Source organism: Haemaphysalis longicornis, unplaced genomic scaffold (assembly GCF_048455015.1).
Source record: "Haemaphysalis longicornis isolate Haplotype H1 unplaced genomic scaffold, Haemaphysalis longicornis Haplotype H1 scaffold_2, whole genome shotgun sequence".
In the NCBI taxonomy this organism is placed as follows: Eukaryota; Metazoa; Arthropoda; class Arachnida; order Ixodida; family Ixodidae; genus Haemaphysalis; species Haemaphysalis longicornis.
Genome location: NW_027526295.1, coordinates 236,337,943 through 236,360,609, shown reverse-complemented (window position 1 = coordinate 236,360,609; position 22,667 = coordinate 236,337,943). Strand labels below are relative to the sequence as shown.

General features: G+C 47.7%; 1 protein-coding gene across 7 annotated transcripts in view; it reads right to left on the bottom strand.

Moving 5' to 3' along the window:
- Positions 1-22,667, bottom strand: part of LOC144170173 (RNA-binding protein FXR1-like) — a 40,932-nt gene that overhangs the window by 4,149 nt on the left and 14,116 nt on the right. For 5 of the 7 annotated variants that reach the window (XM_077699788.1, XM_077699791.1, XM_077699787.1 and 2 more), the window contains 8 exons: positions 18,060-18,233; positions 16,724-16,802; positions 9,698-9,807; positions 8,923-8,982; positions 7,863-7,943; positions 5,777-6,068; positions 4,423-4,561; positions 101-341 (listed from right to left, as the gene is read on the bottom strand). In XM_077699788.1, coding sequence (XP_077555914.1) covers positions 101-341; positions 4,423-4,561; positions 5,777-6,068; positions 7,863-7,943; positions 8,923-8,982; positions 9,698-9,807; positions 16,724-16,802; positions 18,060-18,233 — 1,176 coding nt within the window. The remainder of the gene's footprint in view (positions 1-100; positions 342-4,422; positions 4,562-5,776; positions 6,069-7,862; positions 7,944-8,922; positions 8,983-9,697; positions 9,808-16,723; positions 16,803-18,059; positions 18,234-22,667) is intronic. The other 2 variants (XM_077699794.1, XM_077699792.1) reach the window with 1 other exon arrangement.

Here is a 22,667-nt window from a genome sequence, read left to right as displayed (position 1 = left end):
ACGTATTAGGCCGAAGGACGCCCTGTGGATTCCTGGGGAGCTGCGCGTGAAGCCCGTTCCCACACGGCTATTTCAGGAAGAAGAGGAGCGGCTTCCTTGCCTTGCGATCCCTGGGGGGCAGCGGCTGGGCAGCTGCGGTGGCTTCCTTCTCCTTGGCCTCCCGAGGCTCAGAGAAGCTGCGCGCGGCCACGCGGTCACCGCCTGCCTGTTGCTGCTGCGGCTGCTGGGACGACTGTGACTGCGACTGCTGAGCAGGAGGGCCTCCCTCAGGCCCACCAAAGCGTCGGGGACGGCGCTTCTGGTTGGGCCGCCGGTTGCGCTGCCCTTCCGTCGAAGTCACACTCTCTGCGGGGAGGAGGGGGACAGCACGGCTCACAAAGCCTGCACCGACAGGGCCTGTGCTACAGGACGCAACCTGGCTGCACACTGTTTTCCTGGATGTACGGAGGACGCTCTGCCTTTTTCCACAGCTACGACTGTTCTCTCTTACAACCAACTAGGTAGCGAGGAAAGAACTGCACATGACAGCAAGAACGCTACTACTGCTCCACTTGTAACAGGCTGTAGATGATCCTGTAAATGCTACCACATTCAAGCCATGCGGCACAGAAATGACCTATTCTTGAGCCCTACAAGTCCCAAATTGCGCAAATTTCAATGCTCCATAATACTTCACGAGAACTTAATTTTGAGAAATGGAGGGATGTTTTTGTTCTTAGCATTACCTCTTTGCACTTACATTCATAGTATTCAGCTGTATGCGGGCCTCAGTAACAGGAGTGGGGTATTTAATCCGATGGTACGGCTGCGTGCATACAAGAGATGACGAACAAATCAAAATGAAGTCAAATTGTGACCTAAAGGAACACGCCAGCAGCCCTCTCCAACTATAAAAGCACTCATTTTCTTTCCAACAAATGTGAATGACTATATACGGTCTACAAGTTAGCTTCATGTGATAGCCCTCAATCGCAAAGTGCCAGTCACCTAAGCAGATAATGAAGGCAAAGTAGGACCTATTTTTTTTGGAGCCGTATTTGTCCTCAATCCTTCAAGACAGCTCTTCCCAAAATGTACAAAAAACAAGTAAATCAGCGTTTGCCATGCACTGGCCGGCAAACAAGTATCAGCAGGATTGTACAAGCAAGGAGCTACAATGTGGGATAAGCTTAGGAGGAGTTCGTGTAGTAGTATTTCTTATTTAAAGGGGCCATGCAGACAAAGTACAAGTTTGTTTTATTCAAAAGATTTGGTGTTTCATAGTGCCCCCAGCACTTGTACGGCAGCAAACAATGCTTTAGTCACTAAGAATTAATCAATTTGTTAAAATTTTGATTCTCCCGCCAAATTGCGTTTCTTGAGGTCGTCTCCGATGTCACAAACAGGTCTTCAAGCGAACCTGAATGCAGCACCAGATTTTCAGAGGGCTACAAAGCATTGCTATATATATATATATATATATATATATATATATATATATATATATATATATATATATATATATATATATATATATATATATATATATATATATATATATATATATATATATATATATATATATATATATATATATATATATATATATATATATATGGTGGCTCCCAGATGGAGCCACCATACCGCAACTAACCTCTGCCCATTTTTGTTTTGTTTTTGAGCGTATTTACACCCGACTTGTTTTTGTTATGGTATATACACAATAAACAGGGTTGCGCAAGACGATGTCATTTACGCCAATCAGCCTGTGTCGTGTCAGACAACCCGAAAGCGCCACACTGCTATGCAGCTATAACAAGCCCAGTGTGCAGAGTACCAACAACAGCGCGCTCTGGTATTATCTTTACGTGTGCTTCCCCACTTCCATGTTTACCGCACCGTTCTTACTTCCATAAAATGAATATATGCATTACATTTATGCAAAAATAGCTTGTGCTGAAAAAGATTATAAGCGCTGCATAACTTGCGCTTCCTTTTGCCGGCTTCAGCCAAGTGCACAGCTGGGCAGTATGACATTATAGGTTCTAGTGCGGGAAATGAGCTAGTAAGTCGCATGGCCATTCCCTTTTTTTGTTAATTATAAAGCTTTTTTGAGTGAAGTTTACGTTAAAAGGGGTGTCAGTATGATTCTAACGAGACTATCTTTCAAATGAACCAAACTTTTGTCTTGTCTGCATGGCCCCTTTAAAGTCTATCCCTAAGTTTCAGTCAGAAGATCCTTGAGGAATTTGGATGCCTTTTAGAATCTGAACTATCCTTTAGGCCAGCACATCGTTAGCAGATTCAGTGGCACTCGTCTTGTTCACTAAACACTGCTTACACAGAATTACTGCAAACTGCAGTACCATTTCTAGACGATGAAATCAGGTCATCTATGCTTACAACTGAAGGCAAAGCAAGCAACAAAGCTCTGAAAGTCTATTCTGATATGTTGTGCGACTCACTGCCACTATTTATTTGAAACGGCAGCAACGAGTAAAGTGCACCCTAGCCACTTCAGGACATGTCCCAATGACAACGGGGGCAGAGTTTCGGAATTTTCGGTAATGAGAATTTTAGTGAGAAACAGGCTCAACTGAGGCAGAAGCACTGCTTGTAGAGAACCATACTGGTGCAGGTCTAGCTATGCTTTTATAACCAAGTGAATTGAAGCAAAGAATGCAGCATCACTCTTTCCTGCAACCAAAAGAATTTTACCTACAAACGGCATAGCAGCGAAAAGCTACCTGCTGGAGTGTCAGTGCTAGAGGTCATGTGTTCTCGCCACTTGATGGCCAAACAAACAAACACTGATTGCACATAGGCTGAACCATGCTACTTTTTTTTAGCAGCCAGTTTTTCTTGTATCCCTTGCAGCTGTTAATGGCTTGTATTTCCTAGGTTCCCTCTGTACCTTACACCTCTGAAAGATTATGTTGCAAAGGGGAAGAAGAGAGAGAGAGAGAGAGAGAGAGAGAGAGAAAAAAAAAGGAAAGAAAGGAAAGCAGGCTTTACTAGATCATGTGGCTATACCTTTTTGGCGCACCTACATGTAACGGGAAAGACTTAATTATGCTATGCTGTAACAGCTACTGCAAAAACAATTAACAAAAATGCAGACTGGCAAGGTACGGTAGACGTTGGCAATAAGCTTGTGTAGATATGTCTCAGACTGACTGTTACCTGAAGAGGAGCTCTGGGAGCTGTACCTTGAACACGGAGCAGAGGAGAAAAAAAAAAAAAAGCTTGCATGCCACAATCTTTCGCCAGCCCGAACCTTCCCAAGAATGAGCCTCGCTGCATTCTGACATCTGCTGCCAAATGAGACCAAGTTTAGTTTGTAAAAAAATTACACGTGCATGAAACAAGGTAAAGGCTGCCCACAGCGCACGAAATTGCAGGTATCTCCAGCAGTTTCAATATGAAAAAGGAACTGTGGACAAGAACTCAATTTGTGAAGTTACTCAGCGTACAGCCCCAGAGCAAAAGTAGCTGTCTCAAAACGCTTCTTTGTATGCACGTTTCGCACTGGCACAACCGCATGTTCCCCTTTCTTGATACTTACGCATAATGTCCAACACGCCGAGAAAATGTGATCCTACTGCCTAGACGCCTAGTCTTGTCAAAGACTATTGTATTGCAGATTTCGGCTAAGATTCAAATTCCCCTCTGCACTGGAGACTTGTGAAAGGCACCGTATTAGTTTAGAGCAGACTGCGCCTGCTTAGCATCGCATTCAACTAAAAGGAAATGCAAGATGCGGCGGTATCTCTTTGCAATACCAAATTTTATCTCGCCAAGATGCAGCCTTAGACCTGAACTGGCGCAACTTGTGTGAAAATTAATGGTCTGCACCAGAGCAGTAGTTGTGCCAGCCCTTGAGTTAGACAACACTGGGGCATAGGCCCATAATGATGAGGCATGTGCCTCTATGAACATGGGGTGGTGGGTGGTGGATGTCACTATTAAATCTGCTACACTGAAGGCAAGACATGCCATCAAGGATCGATATGCTATTTTGAGTGAGACAACAATTCGCCTGGCAGAATGCGAAGTGCAAACAAAACTGTTCGCTATGCACCTGCTTGATTTACATTACTGACACTTTTGGAGCTGGCAAAGTGGCAGGGCTTGATGTGCAAGATGCACGTAAGGATAACCTGTGATATGTTTCTTGCGAACACCTGCAGGATCTGCCAAGCAGGGTTAACCATACAAGCTTTTCTTTTTTACTCATTGCAGCGAACGCTATTTAATAACAGCTGGTGCTGTAGGGTGAAAACTTCAAGCACCATTCTCCCCTGGCAGATTCATGACAAGATGTTTGCCCAGTTTTATCCTGCTGCACTGCTGTAGGGTTAGATTGGCAAAGCAAGCCGCTGCGCAACCATCGGCTGCCTTGCAGCTCAACACCCCACAAGGGCCCCCCCAAGCGGGTGCCACTTGCCCCTGTCCAGGCTGGCCACACTCGAGACCTCGTGGCTGTCCAACAGCGACTCGTCCTCATCGGTCACACGGCGCCTGTCACGGCCCCCTCGCCTAGGCAGCTCTGGCGGGCCGTTCTGTCGGTCGGGCCTGAAGCCTGCAAGGGACAGCCCCCCCGTGGCCCAGATGCTCACCTTCACACGCTGCCAGCCACAGAAAAGGGGCGCAGCACTCGGCCATCTGCACAATCCTTTCCATGCCCCCCTCCCCCAAGCCCAGGCCCGGACCCCGGGGCCATACCTTTCGTGTGTGCAGGAGGAAGAAGACCCTTGGTGCAGCCGCACGCCCCGCGTGGCCCCCCAGCAGGGGCGAAAGGGTCTTCCCCCCCCAGGCGGCTCATCAGACACAGCCCACGGGATGCAAGAGGCCAGCCTCGTTTATTGCGCGGTCCAGGCACAGACACCGTTGCACACAGTCGGCTTTGCGTCCAGTCTACTGCTTGAGCGGGGGAACCCCCCACGTGGACCCTTTCGCCCCTGCCGCAGACCGCACAGGCACAGCGCGCGCACACACACACGCGCGCGTAGGGTCCGGGACACACAGTCAAGGCACACCGACGAGGGTCCGGGCGGGCCTTTGGCACTGTCTTCACCTCAGCCTACAGGCCCGCACAACACACACACACACTCCCGAGAAGGCTTGCCCGGAGGAGAGCGCCACTCGTCGACCAATGCCCAGTGGACTAGACTGTTACATCACAGGCAGAAATCATGGTTAGCCGACAAGAAGAGTCCAATGCCCACCCGTCATGTCGTCATGCAAGTCCTTGCATTCACAACAGCAGCTGATGCCCCTTCCCGTGGCTTCCCACCAGAAGAACAGAAGGATCCGAAAACATGCTGTGCTGCATTATGCACAAGCGTCTGGTGCTTAGCCATTACAGCTTAGTAGTCTAACTCCCCTGTAAGAACTTTGCGCTAAAGTGTCCTCCTGCTTTAGCACGAATACCCATCAAGGTTGGCGCATGCCATGAACACAGGTGCTGTTTAGAACAGCCATTCTGCTCAAGTTCCAAACAGCAGGGCTATAAAACTGCGCCCTTTTTTGCTCCTCCCACATCTCACAACAGCGACATTAAGGTACGCTTCCAACCAAAAGGAACAGAAAAATTGGGGAGGCTCAGTATGCTTGCTTGCAACACTGCCTTGCGACCCCTTTCAAGGCCTTGTTAACTAGGAGTGTTACGGTGACACTCTCGCACTGCTGTTTCGGAGCACTGAGGGGCTCGCTCCCTCCTCCTAGGTCTTTCCCCCGCCCCCTCCCCCACCCCGTGGCCCCCCTCTCGCCCTTCCTCCACCGCGGTGGTGCCCACCTTGTGAGGAGGAAGAGGAGGAGCCGTAGCGGCCTCCCCCGTCTCCCCCGGCGGCCCAGCGCCGGTTTCCCCAGGGGGCTCCACTGCCTCCTCCGCGGGGGGCTCCTCCGCCCCGTCCTCCGCGACCCCCTCCCCTCCCCATGGCCGGGGGAGGGGGCCCCTCGTGGTGGTCGGCTGCGGGGTGGTAGCTCATGCCCCCCCGGCGGCCCCCACCCCCCATCGGAGGAGCACCCAGCTGGCTGCGAAGCTGCTGGTCAATCTCAAGCTTCTCCTGGCGCAGCTTCTCCACCTCCTGCACAGAACGGGAGCACACACCATGCGCATGACGCCCTCCAAACTGGCAACGTGCTGCAACTGCCATCTTGTGCATCCACTGACAACAGAGAACTACAGACATTTAGACAACCTTCTATGCCACTAGTTGTCCGAGTGAAAAAAATTGTGACCTAAAGTAGCCGCATTTGGCAGCAGTCTCAGGGAGACAAATTCTGAGCAGCTGCTTGCACAAATGTAACAAATATGGCAAGTTTGGTGGAGCCACCTATAGGAATGTCAAATTCACGTGTTTCAGATAAAAAAAAAAAAAAAAAATAAAAGACATTAGCTGCTCTTAACACCCAGGTTTCGCTCCCTGCTGCTTTTCTTATTTCCTATGGCCTCACCTAGAGGCACAGCACAAGCTTTTCCACGGTGTCATTACAACAAACCAGATTTTATGCAAATGCCTATTCTGCCCTTTATATGCTCCTATCACCCTGCTTTGATATATGAGCATGAATTACCAGTTAAGAAGTGCTTTTATGGTGGCTTTATAGTGCCTATACATGCCTATTTTCAAGATCATCACCTCTACGAACACTATTAGCCTCAAGTTGAACTTTCGAGTGTAGTTTGAGTTCGTTATTCAGGTTATCGGGCGGCACTGACTTGTCCGTGCTAAGCACATGATGTGTGTTGTTGGGTGTTAGAAACTCTACCCCACCGAACGCAAAGTAATGCCTCGACTCCAATGCGAGTGCAATTAATAGCATCTCTGTTGACACCACCGTTGAGAATCGGGTTAAAATGGAGCCAACGATGCATGCCAGTGTTTTTCCCCCCCCCCCTGTGGTGTGCGGGTGCAGGAACACAAATCGCACCATGTCCGTGGACGTTTCCAGTGTTGCCAGGCAAAGAAATTGACAGCTACACTTTTCAGTGAATACCATCTATATGCGATGCTCCAGCAAGCAACAGTGGCCATTGAACATGAATTTGAGCAGTGCACTTATTGAATTAAGCCATTAGCCTACCATTTTAATGGGACCTGGTGCCTTTGTGCAATCATAAAAAATAACTTGGTTTTCCTGTCGTAAATGCAGATCGCGCACGTCTTTGTTTGAAACCATTTGCATTTGTGCAAAAGTTTATGGTGCCTATGTTTACGACGATGGAGGCCCAAAATGTTTTGCCTGCCTATTTTTGGGGCCTAGGATGCGCTGTTTTAATGCCTAGGAAATATGGCCTCTAGTAATTAGTCAGACGAACCATTTACCTCTTGGTAGTACCGGTAATAGGCGAAATTAAAAAGCGTAACTACACAAGACAAAGCCTGACATTCATTCTACAAGGAAACAGAAGAACAGGTGAATGGCTTTCGTCTTTCCTGCAGGTTGCAGTGAGCCAGGGGGTGCACGTCTTGCCTGCTTAGTTGGGCACGGCCTAAATGGTGACACTTCAGGGCTGCTAAATGCTTCATAAACACACCTAAAAACTGCCTTTTTTGGCACCCAGTTATAATCATTGCATTTTAATACTATAGCAAGTGCATTAAACTGCATAACATTCTAGTTATCACACTGGCGTGCTTCGTATGCAAGACTGCACACTCAGAAGCAGCCAACCACTGCTACATTGAGCGATGCAAGCATGGCGTCGATATGTGCCCAGAATGCCAACCGACATTGCCTTCTGCGACAACAAGCAGATGTCAAGTCAACCTGCCCCCGAACCTCCATCTGTTCACTGTGTGTATGGCTGAGCTTAACTTCACTGAACCCACGGGGCAGTCCCTGGCAGAAACGCAGTGCATGCGTGTGTAGCTCACCTTGAGATGCGCCAGGTGGTACTCGAGGAGGACGCGGGCGTTGCCGATGCTCTCCACCGTACCCACAAACACAAAGGGCACCTGGAATATACATGGCCTCCTCAACAAAAAATGGCCTCGCATCCTCAGCAGCGCAAAAAGTCACTTATCGGAAACTTTACTCTACAGCACTCGAGCCTCCCAGAATCCTAAGTATCTGCCAAGGGGCACTCCTCTTTCTTGGCAACATGACGTAAAGCTGCTCAGTGCGGTGCTGCAACACAGCCCCCTTGCTTTCAGCGTTCTCATCAAGGGGACGGCTTATGAGTGGGGGCACTTATCACCTCAACCAGTACACCTCCTGTTTTGCCAAGTTGCAGCGATGCACTGCTCAGAGGCAGAGCATGTTTCCCTTGGCACAATTAACTCACAGTGCCAGTCACTGTGCGTCACATTCGAGGGTGGACAATTTGGTGAGGTCAGCAGCCTGTAAGCATTACTGAACACTGCTCAGAGGCAGAGCATGTTTCCCTTGGCACAATTAACTCACAGTGCCAGTCACTGTGCGTCACATTCGAGGGTGGACAATTTGGTGAGGTCAGCAGCCTGTAAGCATTACTGAACAAAAAAGCTTTGCTCAGGCTTTGAAAAGCCTGCCCCTGCATTTCAGATGTGGAGTCTGGCATGAGACCTTCGCTCGATAAGGAGACCTTAAAAGAAGTACGCTGGCATCAGGATTCTGAACCAGCCACCCTAAAAGCTATGTTGTGTGCCCTCCACGCTGTCCTGCCTCCCTTGCCAAGATCTCCATCGCATGATTGCTGGGCCTTTTTCTCCAGGACCCAAGGGGCAACGTGAAAAAAATCTGCCAGAGCTCCCGAAGGCGTTCTTTTGCACATGACCCTCGATTAGAGCGCAACAGAACTTCACTTGAGTGAACTCCGCTTTAGAGCTGCGCTGAGTCAGGACATCGAGCTTTGCACGACCACCGTTTCAGAGCACACACTGGGACAAAGCAGCACAGCCCCCACCCCGATCCTCACATGAGGCATGCTTTGGTGAACAATGGAACAAAGCTCACCATTGGAAGCCCCATAACGTCTGATGCATCCGCTTTGCCTGGCCATGTAGAATGGGGCAACTGTTGGGATAAAGCCATGCTTGGACTGCGTGCACTAGGGCCCAGAGATCTTGTACACACCCCTCGCATGGTACACGGCACACACAATACTCCCGACAGACAAAGGCACAAACCCGTGCATGCTCCGCTCCTCACTTCGCAAGAGTCAGCCGAGTGAAACTTGGGCTCGTACACAAGCCGACATCTTGGTGTTCAGTCAAGTGAAGTTCTACTGCACTAGAAGGATGGCTAATGGTTCAGTTTAAGTGCTGCCTGGTTTCACATTCGCCTTTCCACTTACAGCTGCTCAATAATCAAATATAGGGATACACCAAAGCTGCAGCAAATGCCACTGTTGTTGATTGATGCACTCCAACTTGAGGTTGCGCTTTTCCTTCCAAAACTAATCCTGCGGTTATTAGAAGCACTTGACACGAACGGTCCTCACAAACCCTGTGGCTCCCGAGCTTTTACAAACAAGTTACCCGCCCTTCTCAAACACAGAACGGGAGATCACTTCCCAAATGCTCGTGCATCCACCAACCCTCACCCGTAATGCTAGAATAGATTTGTATTAAAACAGTCCAAAATTGCTTGTGTAAACCGTTCCATCATTCCACATGCAACAGTTCAACACTCATCAACAGGTTCGGTGAAAACCCTTCTAAAGGCCCCATGGGCCGCCCAGCCGCCACAAAAAGGCCTGAACACCCACCCCATGCCAAGAGGCACCCACCTCCTCTCTGGGGCTCTCGTTCTCATTGTCACCCTCGATCTTGACTCGCACCACGCCGGACTTGTCGACCATCTCTTGGATGATTCGGCCGTTCTTCCCTATCACTTTGCCTGCGCAAGAGGGAGACGCAATGCTGGTCTGTGTACATGGTATGCTGTTTACACCCCCCCCCCCAGCTCTTCAGCTGTTTCGCGTTTGGTGACCACGATTTGTTTCGTTCTTGTTCAGTGCACTGAAGTAAGCACAGCCATACAGCACACAAACGACAAACCAACACTGTTCTTGTTTTTATATTTTAACATATCGTGCAACGTGTAAATAGCATTGGACAAAAAAAAAAAAAAAAAAGGGGGGGGGGGGGGGGCAAAAGGAGGGGGAAGCAGAGATACAGCGCTTATAAAATTTCGCAGAGTGTTCTGACACCAACACAACACCCCTGGCTACACCCCAGGTTAGAAGGCACTTGTTGCACGCAATGCTCGCACAAGTTAGGTGTTTTTACGAAGTTCGGCATGGTGCAAAAAAGCCAACCCATGCAGTGAACCTTCAGATGGTATGTACGTGCCCCAGAGCTAATTTTATTCTGCAGACTTCAAATATTTAGAAAGGTAGATCTGCGCTGCAAACCCAATGGCAAAACACAATTCATGAAGTATTTGATGTTTCGGATATTCGCACACCTCTACATTTCCCCCCCTCTAGGTTGTTGGCTGGCAGGCGCTTTATGTACAGCTTTCTACCTGCTGTCTATCCTAACATGGAAGAATGACCAAGCTCGTGAAGCATGACAAAAAAATAAGCAGTGCAAAAAGTAAGAACGACAGCGCCGCAAGTGCCTGCCTCTCGTTCGCGATCCCGACCCGGACGGAGCGATTCGTGAACGCCGTCGAGCCTTGTTCTCGTATAGGCGAACCTCGCTGGGCTGCCGTAGGCTCGAGAGCTCGCGTGGTTGACATGCTGGGAGCTAGCGTAGTGGCCTATGCCGGAGTACTGGCTAGGTCGCCCCCCAAGAACCCCACGATATCCCACATCCTTGAGCATATATCGTTCAGAAGAACGGTCATTTTGTTAAGCCAGCTGTAAAAGAACATAACCACACCCTTTCTTCATGAAGAAAGTGTGCGCTGGTTTCCACGTACAAAGACGCAAATAGGAATTGTCCGGATTCAATAAATGAGGATGGATGGGCTTTTTGCATCGATCGGTTGCGTTATTGATTGCTTATTTACAAGGAGACAGCGCTAAAGTGAAATAACAATGGTTACACACAAGAATTGTGACGGCGTAAGCCTCCTTGTTTAAGCTTGCTTGGTGTATGCAGCAACCCTTGAGAATGTGCACTGTGTGCCGCCGCCGCCGACCAGCGAAAACATGCCTGCTGTCGTAAAGTTTCACGCCATTTTCTTCACTGGAGCTAGAGCCACTAAATAAGCTATGCTTAAGAGTGACGACACTGACGCACAGCGGCAGCCATTTTGATGCCCGATGCCAAGGTGGCCAGCTTTATGCGCTATATTGCGGCTGACATTGACGGGCAGAATTGGTCCGGGCGCCACTTGGCAACCATGACAGCTATGCTTACTTTTCCAAGATTTAGAGACAGAGTGCCATTGCGATAGGGTCAGGCTTGTTTAAAAACTCTCTCAACGTGTCATACAGCCACGCTGCGCTCCGAAAATCACGACTTAACGTAGCGTGTGTCAGTGTCCATGGGTCTTCTGGGGTAAACAAATGTCAAGTGACATGCGGTTCAACCAAGGGCTGCTGACGGCGGCATACAATTGACAGAAAAGAGTGCCGATACTCTGAAACCTGATCTAGTGGCTGCAACTGGAGCCAATAAAAATTCAAGAACAGTCGATACGGCCAAATCCAGCCAGTTGGATTACACTGCTTCGCCATGCAGCATGTCGGCCTAGCAGACGGCTGCGACAGAGTTCTCCCACCGTTGGAGGCCGGTGCGGCCGATGGTGACATTGCCAGAGCACCCTCTGTAGCTGTCGCACGCTCCCTATACACCTGTTTCGATGGTCAGTGCTTAGCTCTCCGTGTCCTCGCCGTTCACAGTTGGCTGCGAAGCAGATGTCGAGGCTGTGTTTGTTTATCATTTAATTATCCAAATATTTATTCGTTTTCTCATTCATTTATTTATTGGCATACCTACATTCACCTAAGGCATTGTTGTAAGTGAATAAGCACAAAATTCAAAAACGCGATATAACACTACGGAAAAAAAGGGAAATGAAACGTTTGAGGCGAGAGCAGCATACAGAGATTGCAGAAAAAATAGATTACAGCGGCGCACTCAATGAAAGCAGCCACAAGTCATGCTGCTCTTGTACACAAGCGCTGCCAGACTGCAGCGGAAACTCAATTATCAAATTTTCTTGTGGGATACCATGAACCGCTAGGTACCATTACAAACCATTATTTTCCTTGCTTCAGAGCTGAACCGGAAGGGAACTTTTATTTATGGAATGAAACAGAAACTGGAACGAAAAACGGTCGCTCCAACACCCTGGGAAAAAGCTTCATAAAATGATCAATCAGTACTACTCGCGGACACACGCTGCTATTGGATCGGACTGCCGCTAGGTGTCTAATGGTGGCCGCCCGCTCTATGCCGGCGGTTCAAAACGCTGAACATACGTGTTCATTTTGTTGTTTTTCTTTAATTTACTGCAGGAATGAGAGACTACGGCCGGTGAAAAATGGAGAACATGGCCGTCACCGCGCACACGGCCGATTGCACATGGCGGGCAGCGCCACACTTGCGCACAAGACAGATGAGAACAGAGCGAACTTTTCGCGACGTTTGGCAATTTCTCCCGCACTGCTGTCCACGTACAAACATGTTACACTAATTTCTCGTGCAAATTTCGACCTGATTTTTCAATAAATAAAAGTGTACAGTCAAAGAATTTGACATGGTAGAAAAAATGGACTTTTTCTCGGAAACTTTCACGTTTGTATTTTCAATTGTATTATCATTTCTGGACATTCAGGTGTGCCAATACAAAAATTCAAATAAAAATACTAATGAGAAATTATCGACAAATGCGTCTAAGTTACTTGCGGCGATAAGGAAGTCTAGAAAAACCGCAAAGTTGGCATCTTTTCAAAACCGCGTATGTTGAGGAAGGGGCACTGTCCGTCATTTGCAATAACTCAGCAAGTGGAGTGTGTGCATGCTCAATGCGTGGCTCTGACAGGCATGTGCGCAAAAGAAAAATACAAGAAAGGTGTTTTTCAAGTGTTTCGACGTGCCGTCTGCATCGCGTGCCACGTCACGTGGTGCCGTAGCGAGCGTACTATTGGCTAGTGCCACACCTGCCTGCCACTTCGGCGCCACCAACACCACCAACCACCAACACTAGCACTCAATTTCTTAGTTTATTCAAGCGATTGATCAAGCTGAAAAAACGTGTGTGCGAGGTCCGGAAGTAAATTGCACTTGAATGTGGAGGCGGGGTAAGTGATCTGCCATACTGCAGAAACCATAAACCTAGAACGGCCTGCCAGCCACTAGGCTTAACCGGAGCCCAGAACATCGGCGATGATCGCGACAATGACCTTGGTGATGTGATCGATGCTGCTACGGAATTCTTTAGTGTTTTTAAAAAGACGGATAGAGCCTCAAGTGCACAATGTGGTTCATAACTAGTACAATGAGCTATTGCACGATGCTGTACATAAAAATTGTAATGTTAAAAAAGTGAGCATAAAAAAACCACGATTTGCTGCTGCACACACAGTAATCCCTTGTTCACACAAACTCGGGCCTCCGTTCTAATTCTTAGCTCCCACTCTCCAACTACATGCTGAACGTGGCTGTGAACGGCAAATTTGCTGCTTGAGGACGATGTTCCCGTTACCGGAATGCTTTACGACGCCTACATCATTGAGAGAGCCGTGGACGATGCAGCTGATCATGAGGACAAAGAGGATCCTTGCCTACGACGACAAAAACAAGAAATACGCTCTGCCTGGTTTGCAACAAGGAAGAATGTAGTGGTGGCAACCAACAACTGATGTGATGCATTGAGCAGCTCGAGAACGCATTTCTAGAACCAGATTGGAACGCAAAACAAGTGACGAGCATCATGCTGTTCTTCCTTTTGCAATAATAATTCGTTTTTCCTGCGATTTTTTTTTTGCCTTATGTTAAAAATCTCCCCTGTGCAGAGGAGCTTTTGTTATCAGAATTAGCTCTTATTTCAGTGACCAGGCCACAAATTTTCAGCATTTTGTTTAACTCGAAACTCCGCTTATCTCGACATTTTCAGCACAGCATTTTACGGCTTCGAGTTATCAAGGAATTAATTAAATGCATGCTAATGTATGCCCATGTATGCTAATTAAAGAAGAAATGAGGCCAGACAAAACTAATTGCAGTTTTGAAATCTACAAGGAAAAATCTCTCTGGTAAACCTTTTAGAGCTCTAACTTGAAAAATGAAAAAGTTTTCCGAGTAGCATCTTCCCTTAAGGGGGGACGCGGCTTTCAACTTCGGAAAAATGACCAAAACATTGTTTTTTTGAAACCCACATATTCGGTTTCTATGTTTCCTATTCTGTGCGTCTGCAAAGTTTTTACGCTGAAAAGCGTCGCAAAGTGGCATAATAAATACTTTTGTCAGGCGCGGTGACAAACTATCAGCGCAAAAGGGCGAAAAAACGGCAATTTTCGGAGCGCTCTATTTCCGCAACGGTGCCACCGGGCGCGGCCATTTTGATATGGTTAGATCGGCCGAGCGATCGTCTTTCCGGTTCTGCTCGTCTCTTTTATCTTCGTTCATTCACAAACGCACAAATGGCAGAAAAGAAACGACGCACAAACGAAGCTAGAAATAGATGCTGAAGCGCTATTGGTCCCCGGTCGGGGCACAGAACAACGACCCTCCTGATTGGATGTTGCGGGCGCAACGCAAGATGGCGGCCGCCTGAGCTGCGTAGCGAGCGGATTGAGTTCATTTTCGCCGCTGCGCTCGGCCGAGTTTCTGTTCAATCTGTGGTATTCAACACGGACGTTATCACGATGGGAATGCCAGAGATAACGAGCCGGATTACGGGAAGTTGTGTGGCTCGAAAGGCGGAGGTCATCGAACGCTTCGTGGTGCGCGTGACTCTACCGTCGCCAGACCCCGGAGGGTGACGCGGTGTGCGCGCTTGCGATAGCGGTTCGTGAAGTGAACTTTTAGTCGAATTTGCGATGTTTACACGCTTAGTTATTGCTGTGTTTTGACTGTGGGCTTGCTAGCCTTGAGAAAGAAACGGTCGACGCGTCAAACGCTGCGGCGCGCACGGCATAGCCGACGCGCATTGGAGCATCACATGACTGGGCAACCGGTTACGATTGAACGCCAGTAGTTGTAATTAATGCCTGCGACGTTAGATTTAATCTTAAAAGCGACCTGACCAGCCATATCAGGTATAATCAAAGTTCGATATGTCGCGGTAAGCGTGCGCTGCGATGCGCGCGAGCCATATCGCCTTTCTTGCGCAACGTTTCCCGTGCACTTGTAATGTAATTTTCATGCAAACAGGTTTGAGTTAGTAATATAGGAATAAAAATATGCTCTCTGCGTTAAAAATGTACTTTACTGTGGCAGCATTTAACAGTGATTTTTTTAGGGAAATTATTGATACCATTGCTCAGGGCATACTGGCTGTGCTGCGAGAAATATTGGATGCCTTGAATGTCAAAAGTAGTAAAAAAATATGCTCTTGCATTGAAGTTGGGAGTTATGCAGAATACTCTACCAAGCTTCAAAGTAGCTCATTTTCATCTTTATGGTATGCAAACTTTTGGCAATGAACACCTGCACATGAGTACTAAGTTGCTGTGCCAGGCAAGATAAAACATAAAAAAAGCCAAAAATGTTCAAATTTAAGTAAAAAAAATGCTTAACTTGTTGCCATGGTGACAACACTGCAAAAGGAGGTTGTCCAGTGCGATACAGCCAACCAACTAACCTACTTTGCATTGAAAGCCCATTGAAACCCATCTCCCCTCCGTTTGGTTTGCAAAGGGGGGTATGTACTCTTCACGGAGGAGCTGAAAATGATGTTTTCTGGAAAGAGAAAGGCTGTAAAAGGCACTCCAAATTCAAGGCAAGGCCTTCCAGAAGCCCAATGTTCAAAAGGACATGAAAGGCTACAACCGTGACGACTTCTGATATGTGAAACCCATGTTGCAACTTTGGAAGCCGTTTTCTCAAAACAGTTTTTTTTGCCACCTGTGTCGCTTGTACCAGGGATTTCTTCATGACCGCTGGGTCTATTTTGATTCCGTTTCTTGCATTACATTCCTTGATGAACTGTTCAGGTCGTGACACTTTTGGTTTTCCAGATTTGTTTTTTTTGTGATTTTTTATTCAAATAATCATTCACAGTTGACATGTCTGTTGCACATTAACCTCTAAAAAAATGAAAACTAAAAAACATTGTGTTGTAAAAAAAAAAATTCTAAAACTGTCACGACCTCGTCCATTCATTTGGGAATGCAAAGCACTTCGAACAAGTTTTCTATCATGTTTTATAAGCCGCTCAAGCTCGGTACAAGCGGAACAAAAAGAAAATTTCATACATAAAAAAGTTTTCAAAATATTACTTTGAAATTTTTATAGTGTTATCACAGAAGCATTTCCAGTTGCGGTGCCAATTTTCATCAAAATCCACAAAGAAATAAAAAAGTTGATTTTGAAAGCCACGTCCCCCCTTAAAAGGAAGTGACATGACACCAGGAAAGATCATGGTCCCACTTCTCATCCCACACAGAGATGCACATGCTGAATACAAATCTCTCAGTCAAACAAGGGTTGAACACCCGTGCATTCCCCATTTCAACTGCAAGAGGAAGTCTTGGCTCCACGCATTTAATCCTGCTCCTTACCTTGGCCCGGCAAGCTTGATAATGACTCTGCTACTCGTGTGCGATAGAACAGCCCGCCCCAGCGTCAAACTTTGTCGAAGGCAGAGGGTGCACTACACTTCCAAGGCTGTGAACCACAAAGAGCCTGCTCACCGACGAGTATCCTAGGCACTTGGATGGACTCCTCTGCGTACTCCAGCATGCCCCGTGCTGTTTTCACCGACTCTTCAGTCTGGAAAGAGTGCACAATCTGCTATCAACCGACCAAGCAGCACAATCTTGTCTTAATCAATTGCCGTACATCCCCCCTCTGAATATCACAATTTCCTTGGTGCAGCACAAGGCTACTGGGCTAAACTTTCGTGCTTGCCAGCTAGCGCCCAAATTCCGCTAGTCTCTCCACCCTTGAAAAATACATACCTTATTTGCTCTTGTGTATTGGTGAAGCATTGTTGAGTGAAAGTATATTTTCTTACAAGCTGCAACATTCAACATTTCCCAACTGGACGCTCTTCTATTGCCAACATTTTAAGCCCACTCCCCTTATCCGTGTCATTGCATACCATTCTGGCTGGAAGATTTCCTTCCCAGCTGCACAGTGCCAATTAGTTCTTTGAACGAGAAAACACCCTAAAGACAACTCAAAACAAAGTGCACAAACAGTTGTTTGTGGCCTTCCTAATCATCCGCATCTTTCCTACTAATTATGCTCCACCAACCCTTAAAGATCTCATAGCTGTAGCTACTTGTCCCTTAGTAGTCTGAAGCAACACTGTTGGTAGTTATTAAAAGTTCCTTGGTTAGTTTTTACCCATTTGCATACCCCCCCCACCCTCCTCCTGCTTTAAAAAAGTCGCCACACTGCACCGCGAGTAGAACTTCGACTCTTTAGAACACGACACCTCCATTGTATTCAACGTATTACCAATTTCCACCCTAAGGCAGCTTTCATCAAGGGGGCTTCATCAGAGACGCCTTACCGGTAACTAGAAACGGGGTGAACATATGCTGCTGCATAGCTGGGCCCCACCCTGTGCCGATACAAAGCAGTGTGCCCATGACGGTCTTACAAAACGGTCAGGTCAGCCAGGCCTGGCTGAACCACATAGAAAGCTTCAGGCTTAGCAATAGAGCTGACATTTCATGGCCACCTTCACTAGCAGCGTGGACGACAATCCACAGGGCAAGCCTGAAGAAGAGACATGGTCAATCCTTTTTATTCACTGATGCCGCGTGAAGGGGCCAAGGTAAGAAGTGCTAGGTAAGTATGGGCGATGATTTGCCATCATAGGGGCAGTTTTGAGGGGGGAGGTACACTCCAGAGAGAGCAAACCCTGTGTTCATCAAGTGAATGCATCGAAATCGGGCGGGACCGAACAGCCAACAAAAATGAATTTTTGTTCGGCGAAGCGACTCTGAATAAAAGAAAGGTGAGCCTCTTGCAAAGGAAAATCCCGGGAGACGCAAGTAATGGGGCAATGCCGCTCACCTCTCCGAATATCTTGAAGGTGCACGTGGCCTCCTGGAGCTCAATGCCCGTGACGCCGTCGAGCTTGCGGGCATTCTGGATGTTGGCCCCGTGTGCCCCAATGGCCAGCCCCATCAGGTCCTCGCGCACACTGAACTCCTCCACAAAGCCAGAACTCGAGTGGAGCCGCGTGCTCTGCGTACCGCACCAGAGGGACAAGGTGCTCAGCCCCCCTGGCGTACTCCTTCGGCCAGGCTCCATCGCCCCACGGCAAACACCACATGCACCCATGCAGTGGGACCCCCATGCACGCATGCCAGGCCCACGACTGGGACAAAACTGAGCATGCAACCATTAGGGGGGAACTCTGTGCCCACATGGGGAAAAGAAAGCCACTGGCTGCTCCAGGCCTCCTACAAACAAGAGTATAATTAAGCGGTACAAAACGAGCTAGACAGAACAACCGCCTGAATCACTTGTCATCACTACCTCTTTTGTGCACTCAGTGAAAATAAATATTAAAGGCAGTGCAAACAGTTTGGAATGCCTCTTGTTTAGCACCTACACAGGGAATGAGAACTGTACCCCCTTAGTAGAATAATGATCCATTGCACTAGGCAGCAGGCACAAGCTCATGCCGAAAGAGTTATTGATAACAGCATTGCGGAATGTAGGCTGATTATGCTATTTAAAACTATACAGGACTCAGAAACAGCAATGTAGCTGGTTAGAACATTCTCAACACACGCAATAGTGGCAATACAACTGTTTGTAGAAAATGCAACCACATCAATCTTGTAGCAACGTAAATTGCCTACTACACGCAAGCTGTTAAATTTGACTAAGAAACAGCAGCAGCATTCGTCGTACCAATCAGGTGTGCCTTGGGTACGAAACTAGTGGAAGCATGCAAGTAGGGCCATGTGCTACAGCCGCTTTGTTTTCATAAATGCCATTTTTTTTTTTTCTGCTTTCATGACACCTAAAAACCTTTCTGCATCTATCAACAAGTCTCCCTCGCTAAGGCATCTTGCGAAAAATTTGCAGTAGACGACTACCAACTAATTTAGGAATAGTGCATCCCTTTTGAAAGTGTTTTAGACAGCCAGTCTTGCACACGCAGTTGTAACTGTGGCTCGGAGATGGCACAGTTTGTTGACTAAAGCAGGAATCGGGGGCAGGAGGAGAAAGTGGGAACGTGGCAACATGTAATGGCAATACTAACACCAACGGTGGTCCGTATGTCCTGCAGACAGAACATGCCTTTATCTAGATAAGAAATAATCATTTACATACAGTCGATCTCTGATATATCCAACAGGGATATATAGAATTATTGTACATGTCATGGGAATTGCGGAAACCTGCGATCCCAACTCTATATGCGGTCAGTGCTCCGAGACCCACACAGCCTTTCGATGACGACGTGGCTTGCGCAATAGCATGGCAACTACAATGGGGTTCGCTTGCGCCACCACCGCTTCGGCGCGCTTCAAAGCGGCCAGCCGCTTTGAGTGGGGACGTCACGGTGTGCGGCGGCAGAGCGACCCAGCCTTCCCCTGCCCCTGGACCAACCATCGTCCACCGGTAGCACCAGGAGTTGAACGACTCTGGCTGCTCGAGCAACACAGGACCCATCAACGACCTAGAAGACAGGAACACTAGGGTGGTTTTAGGAATAAAGCCCCCTGGAGTCTGGTGTCGGTTGCCTTTGTCTCTTGCCTGCCTCCCATGCCGGCGCCGTCTACACAGCAGCCGCATGTGCGGAGGATCGCCCGAGTCAGACCCATACCCACAATATCATCTCCTTGGAAACCATATGCAAAAGTACAGTGCTGTGGTACGTGCTGGGGATCGTGACTTTCACACAACCCCTGTGGGCTAGCTTTAATGCACAGCTGCTGTAGCGTAATGCGCCTTGCTCTGGCATGACGGGAGTCCATTCCCGGCGAATGCACTTGTGCCGGCGGGAAAGCGCCTTCGCCCATAACTGATTCCGGCATTTCACCCAGCGCCACCAATAGACGAAGTGTCGCAGGATGTGACACGACAAACGTCTCTTGATTTGGGGATCACAAAGCATGCGGTCCTCTCCATGAATGGCCTTTCAGGACAACACAAGGGATACGGCCGTTCCCAACGAGCTCCGAGTACAATCTCACTGCGGCCCTAGAGGCGCACCGCTGCTCCGAAATTTTATCGGTGAGTCGGACCATCTCAATCTCTTGAGTGTTGTTTAATGCCTTGCTCGCGGTGTTATTGTTATGGCCTACAATTAGTCTGTATGCAGTAATAATTTGATTGCATGCTGCAATAAGAATTTGTATTTAGCGACGAAGGTGGACATCATTCGATGGGTAGAAGTAGTTGAAAACATGGTTGCAGAGGCTTTCGAAATTCCTTGCAGCACTTTTGAGCCCAATACTGCGCAACAAAGCTGGCAAAGGCAAAGGCAGCGCAGTCTGGCCGTTCAGTAGCGTGTCGTGCACGTGTTCCTATATTGGTGATGCCGAAAAAGCACACCCTACTAGTGACTGACAAATATGACTAACCAGCTATATAGCCGAGTCTGTTCAAGGTGATTCGTTGTCATCATGGCGCAATGGCAGGCACCGGACAATCATTTGGACGACGTCAACAAGTTTGAAGACAGTTTGACAAACTTCATGACACAGAAGACAAAGCAGGCCAAGTGCAGAGACTTTTTTCGTGTCGAATAAGGGCAGCAGTCATTGCCCCGCGTTTTCATAATTTCCGTGCTTTATAGAACACAATGGTAAGCTATCGCATGTAAGGTAAGCTCTAAATGGATTTGCTATCCCCTTGGAGTTCGATTTAACTGGGTTCAACTGCAGTGTTTATTTTCGCGACACATAAGCCAAATGCCAGTACCAGTACAATTTGTTTCTACTAGGAAGAAGGCGAATATCAAACAGCTGAAACGACGCCAATGCAAGATTCAACACTTGCAACATTCAATGTTATCTGCTGAACGCAGAATTGGATGTCCTGTACACAACTCGCACAGGAGGGGCGGTAAAGATTAAGGCCGTTTTCGACGAGAAAATTTAACTTAGACAACATCAACGATAATTGCAAGGACGTCAAGTCACTATACACGTGGAAGTGAATGAGGATTCGCATCCATGCAGGAGGTGTATTCCCGAGACCCACAGTAGCCTGTTCTGAAAATTACGCGCCCCGATTTCCAATGGTGTTAAATACTGCCTCCATTACCCAGCTTCTTTGTTTTGTGGTGCTTTGTACAAATCCCCATTTGCGGCCCGCCACCACCAGCAGACACTGAGCTCCAAGTAAGCAATGCTGATGGGGTGTCCCCTGCGCCCGCATGCACACAAAATCGCTCTTAAATGTTTCGGGAAACCAAAGAAGCTGGACTGAATGCATGAAGCATTCCTCAGCGGCAAAACTGCAGTGGCCCCATCAGGGGGTGTTGTAGCAATGAATACTTTCCACTAAAGCATGAAAGTGACCGTGTGCTAATGCTGAACGCCAATAATTAATGATTATTAACAATAATAATATCTTTGCCCCCCTTTGTTTTAGCAGCTTACAATGCTCAAATGAAACTGCACACAAGTACAAAACATAGAGCTATTGCAGTGGAATCGCATGCTAAGAACCAACAAAACAAATTGGACTGCCTTCTCTGAAGAAATAGTACTTCGAAGCACACAGTGTTACGACGCTAAGCTCACAAGCTCAGACAAGCACAAAGGAAGGGCGTGAGAATAAGGCTGGTCCTCCACTACAGCGATGCAACAAAGCTCACGGGCACAAAGCAATAAAACATGCTAACAGAGCCCTAAAGGAAGCACAGAGCAAAGCGTGGTCTTTCAGTTAACAAAAGTCTGTAGGAATGCATTGGAAAGAAACGATATCCTTACTGCTGAAGCTTGGTGCAGTCATGCTAACTGCGACAGGAGTGGCCACAGAACAAGCAGATTGGCACGTGTTTTCTTACGCGCTATCTCAGACAGGCTTTTTGTCTGCCACAACGATCTGCCAAAGCCAGCTGCACTAACTGCAATAAAGATCCACACTAAACTCTCACACGAAACAAAATGTTTGATGTTAAGCACGCACCCAAAAGTTAAGGAATTGCATTGTGACCAGCCTCCAAAGAACCCTCACCAGTCTGGCCATCAGTGACATACTATTTTAGGAATACTCAACAGTTCTAACATGATTGATTATAATGTTTAACGCGGTGACACTACACAGGCAATGAGGTGCACCGTAGTGGAAAGCTCCGGATTAATTTTGAGCACATGGGGATCTTTAACTCTTTCGTTACCACGCCTATTCAAATCGATCACCAGTGATCGATGATTTATATTGCCTATTTCGACATGTTGTAGTCGTTTCTCGTACAGCTAATGCGGTCAGTGGTTAGTCTAGGCACTGCCATTTTAGAATCAGTTTAAATTATCCCGCTCCGGCGACATTGAGATTTTTGGCGGCGTTTTTTGCGAGCTGAGGTGCGCGTGTTTTTGACGAAGGGGGCGTGGCTGCTGCACTTGAGAAAAAAGGATGCAGGTCGTGGTTAGGCTGCATTACCGTAATATTTTTTTTGTCAAAAGGCTCCTGGCAAGTCAAATACCAAAT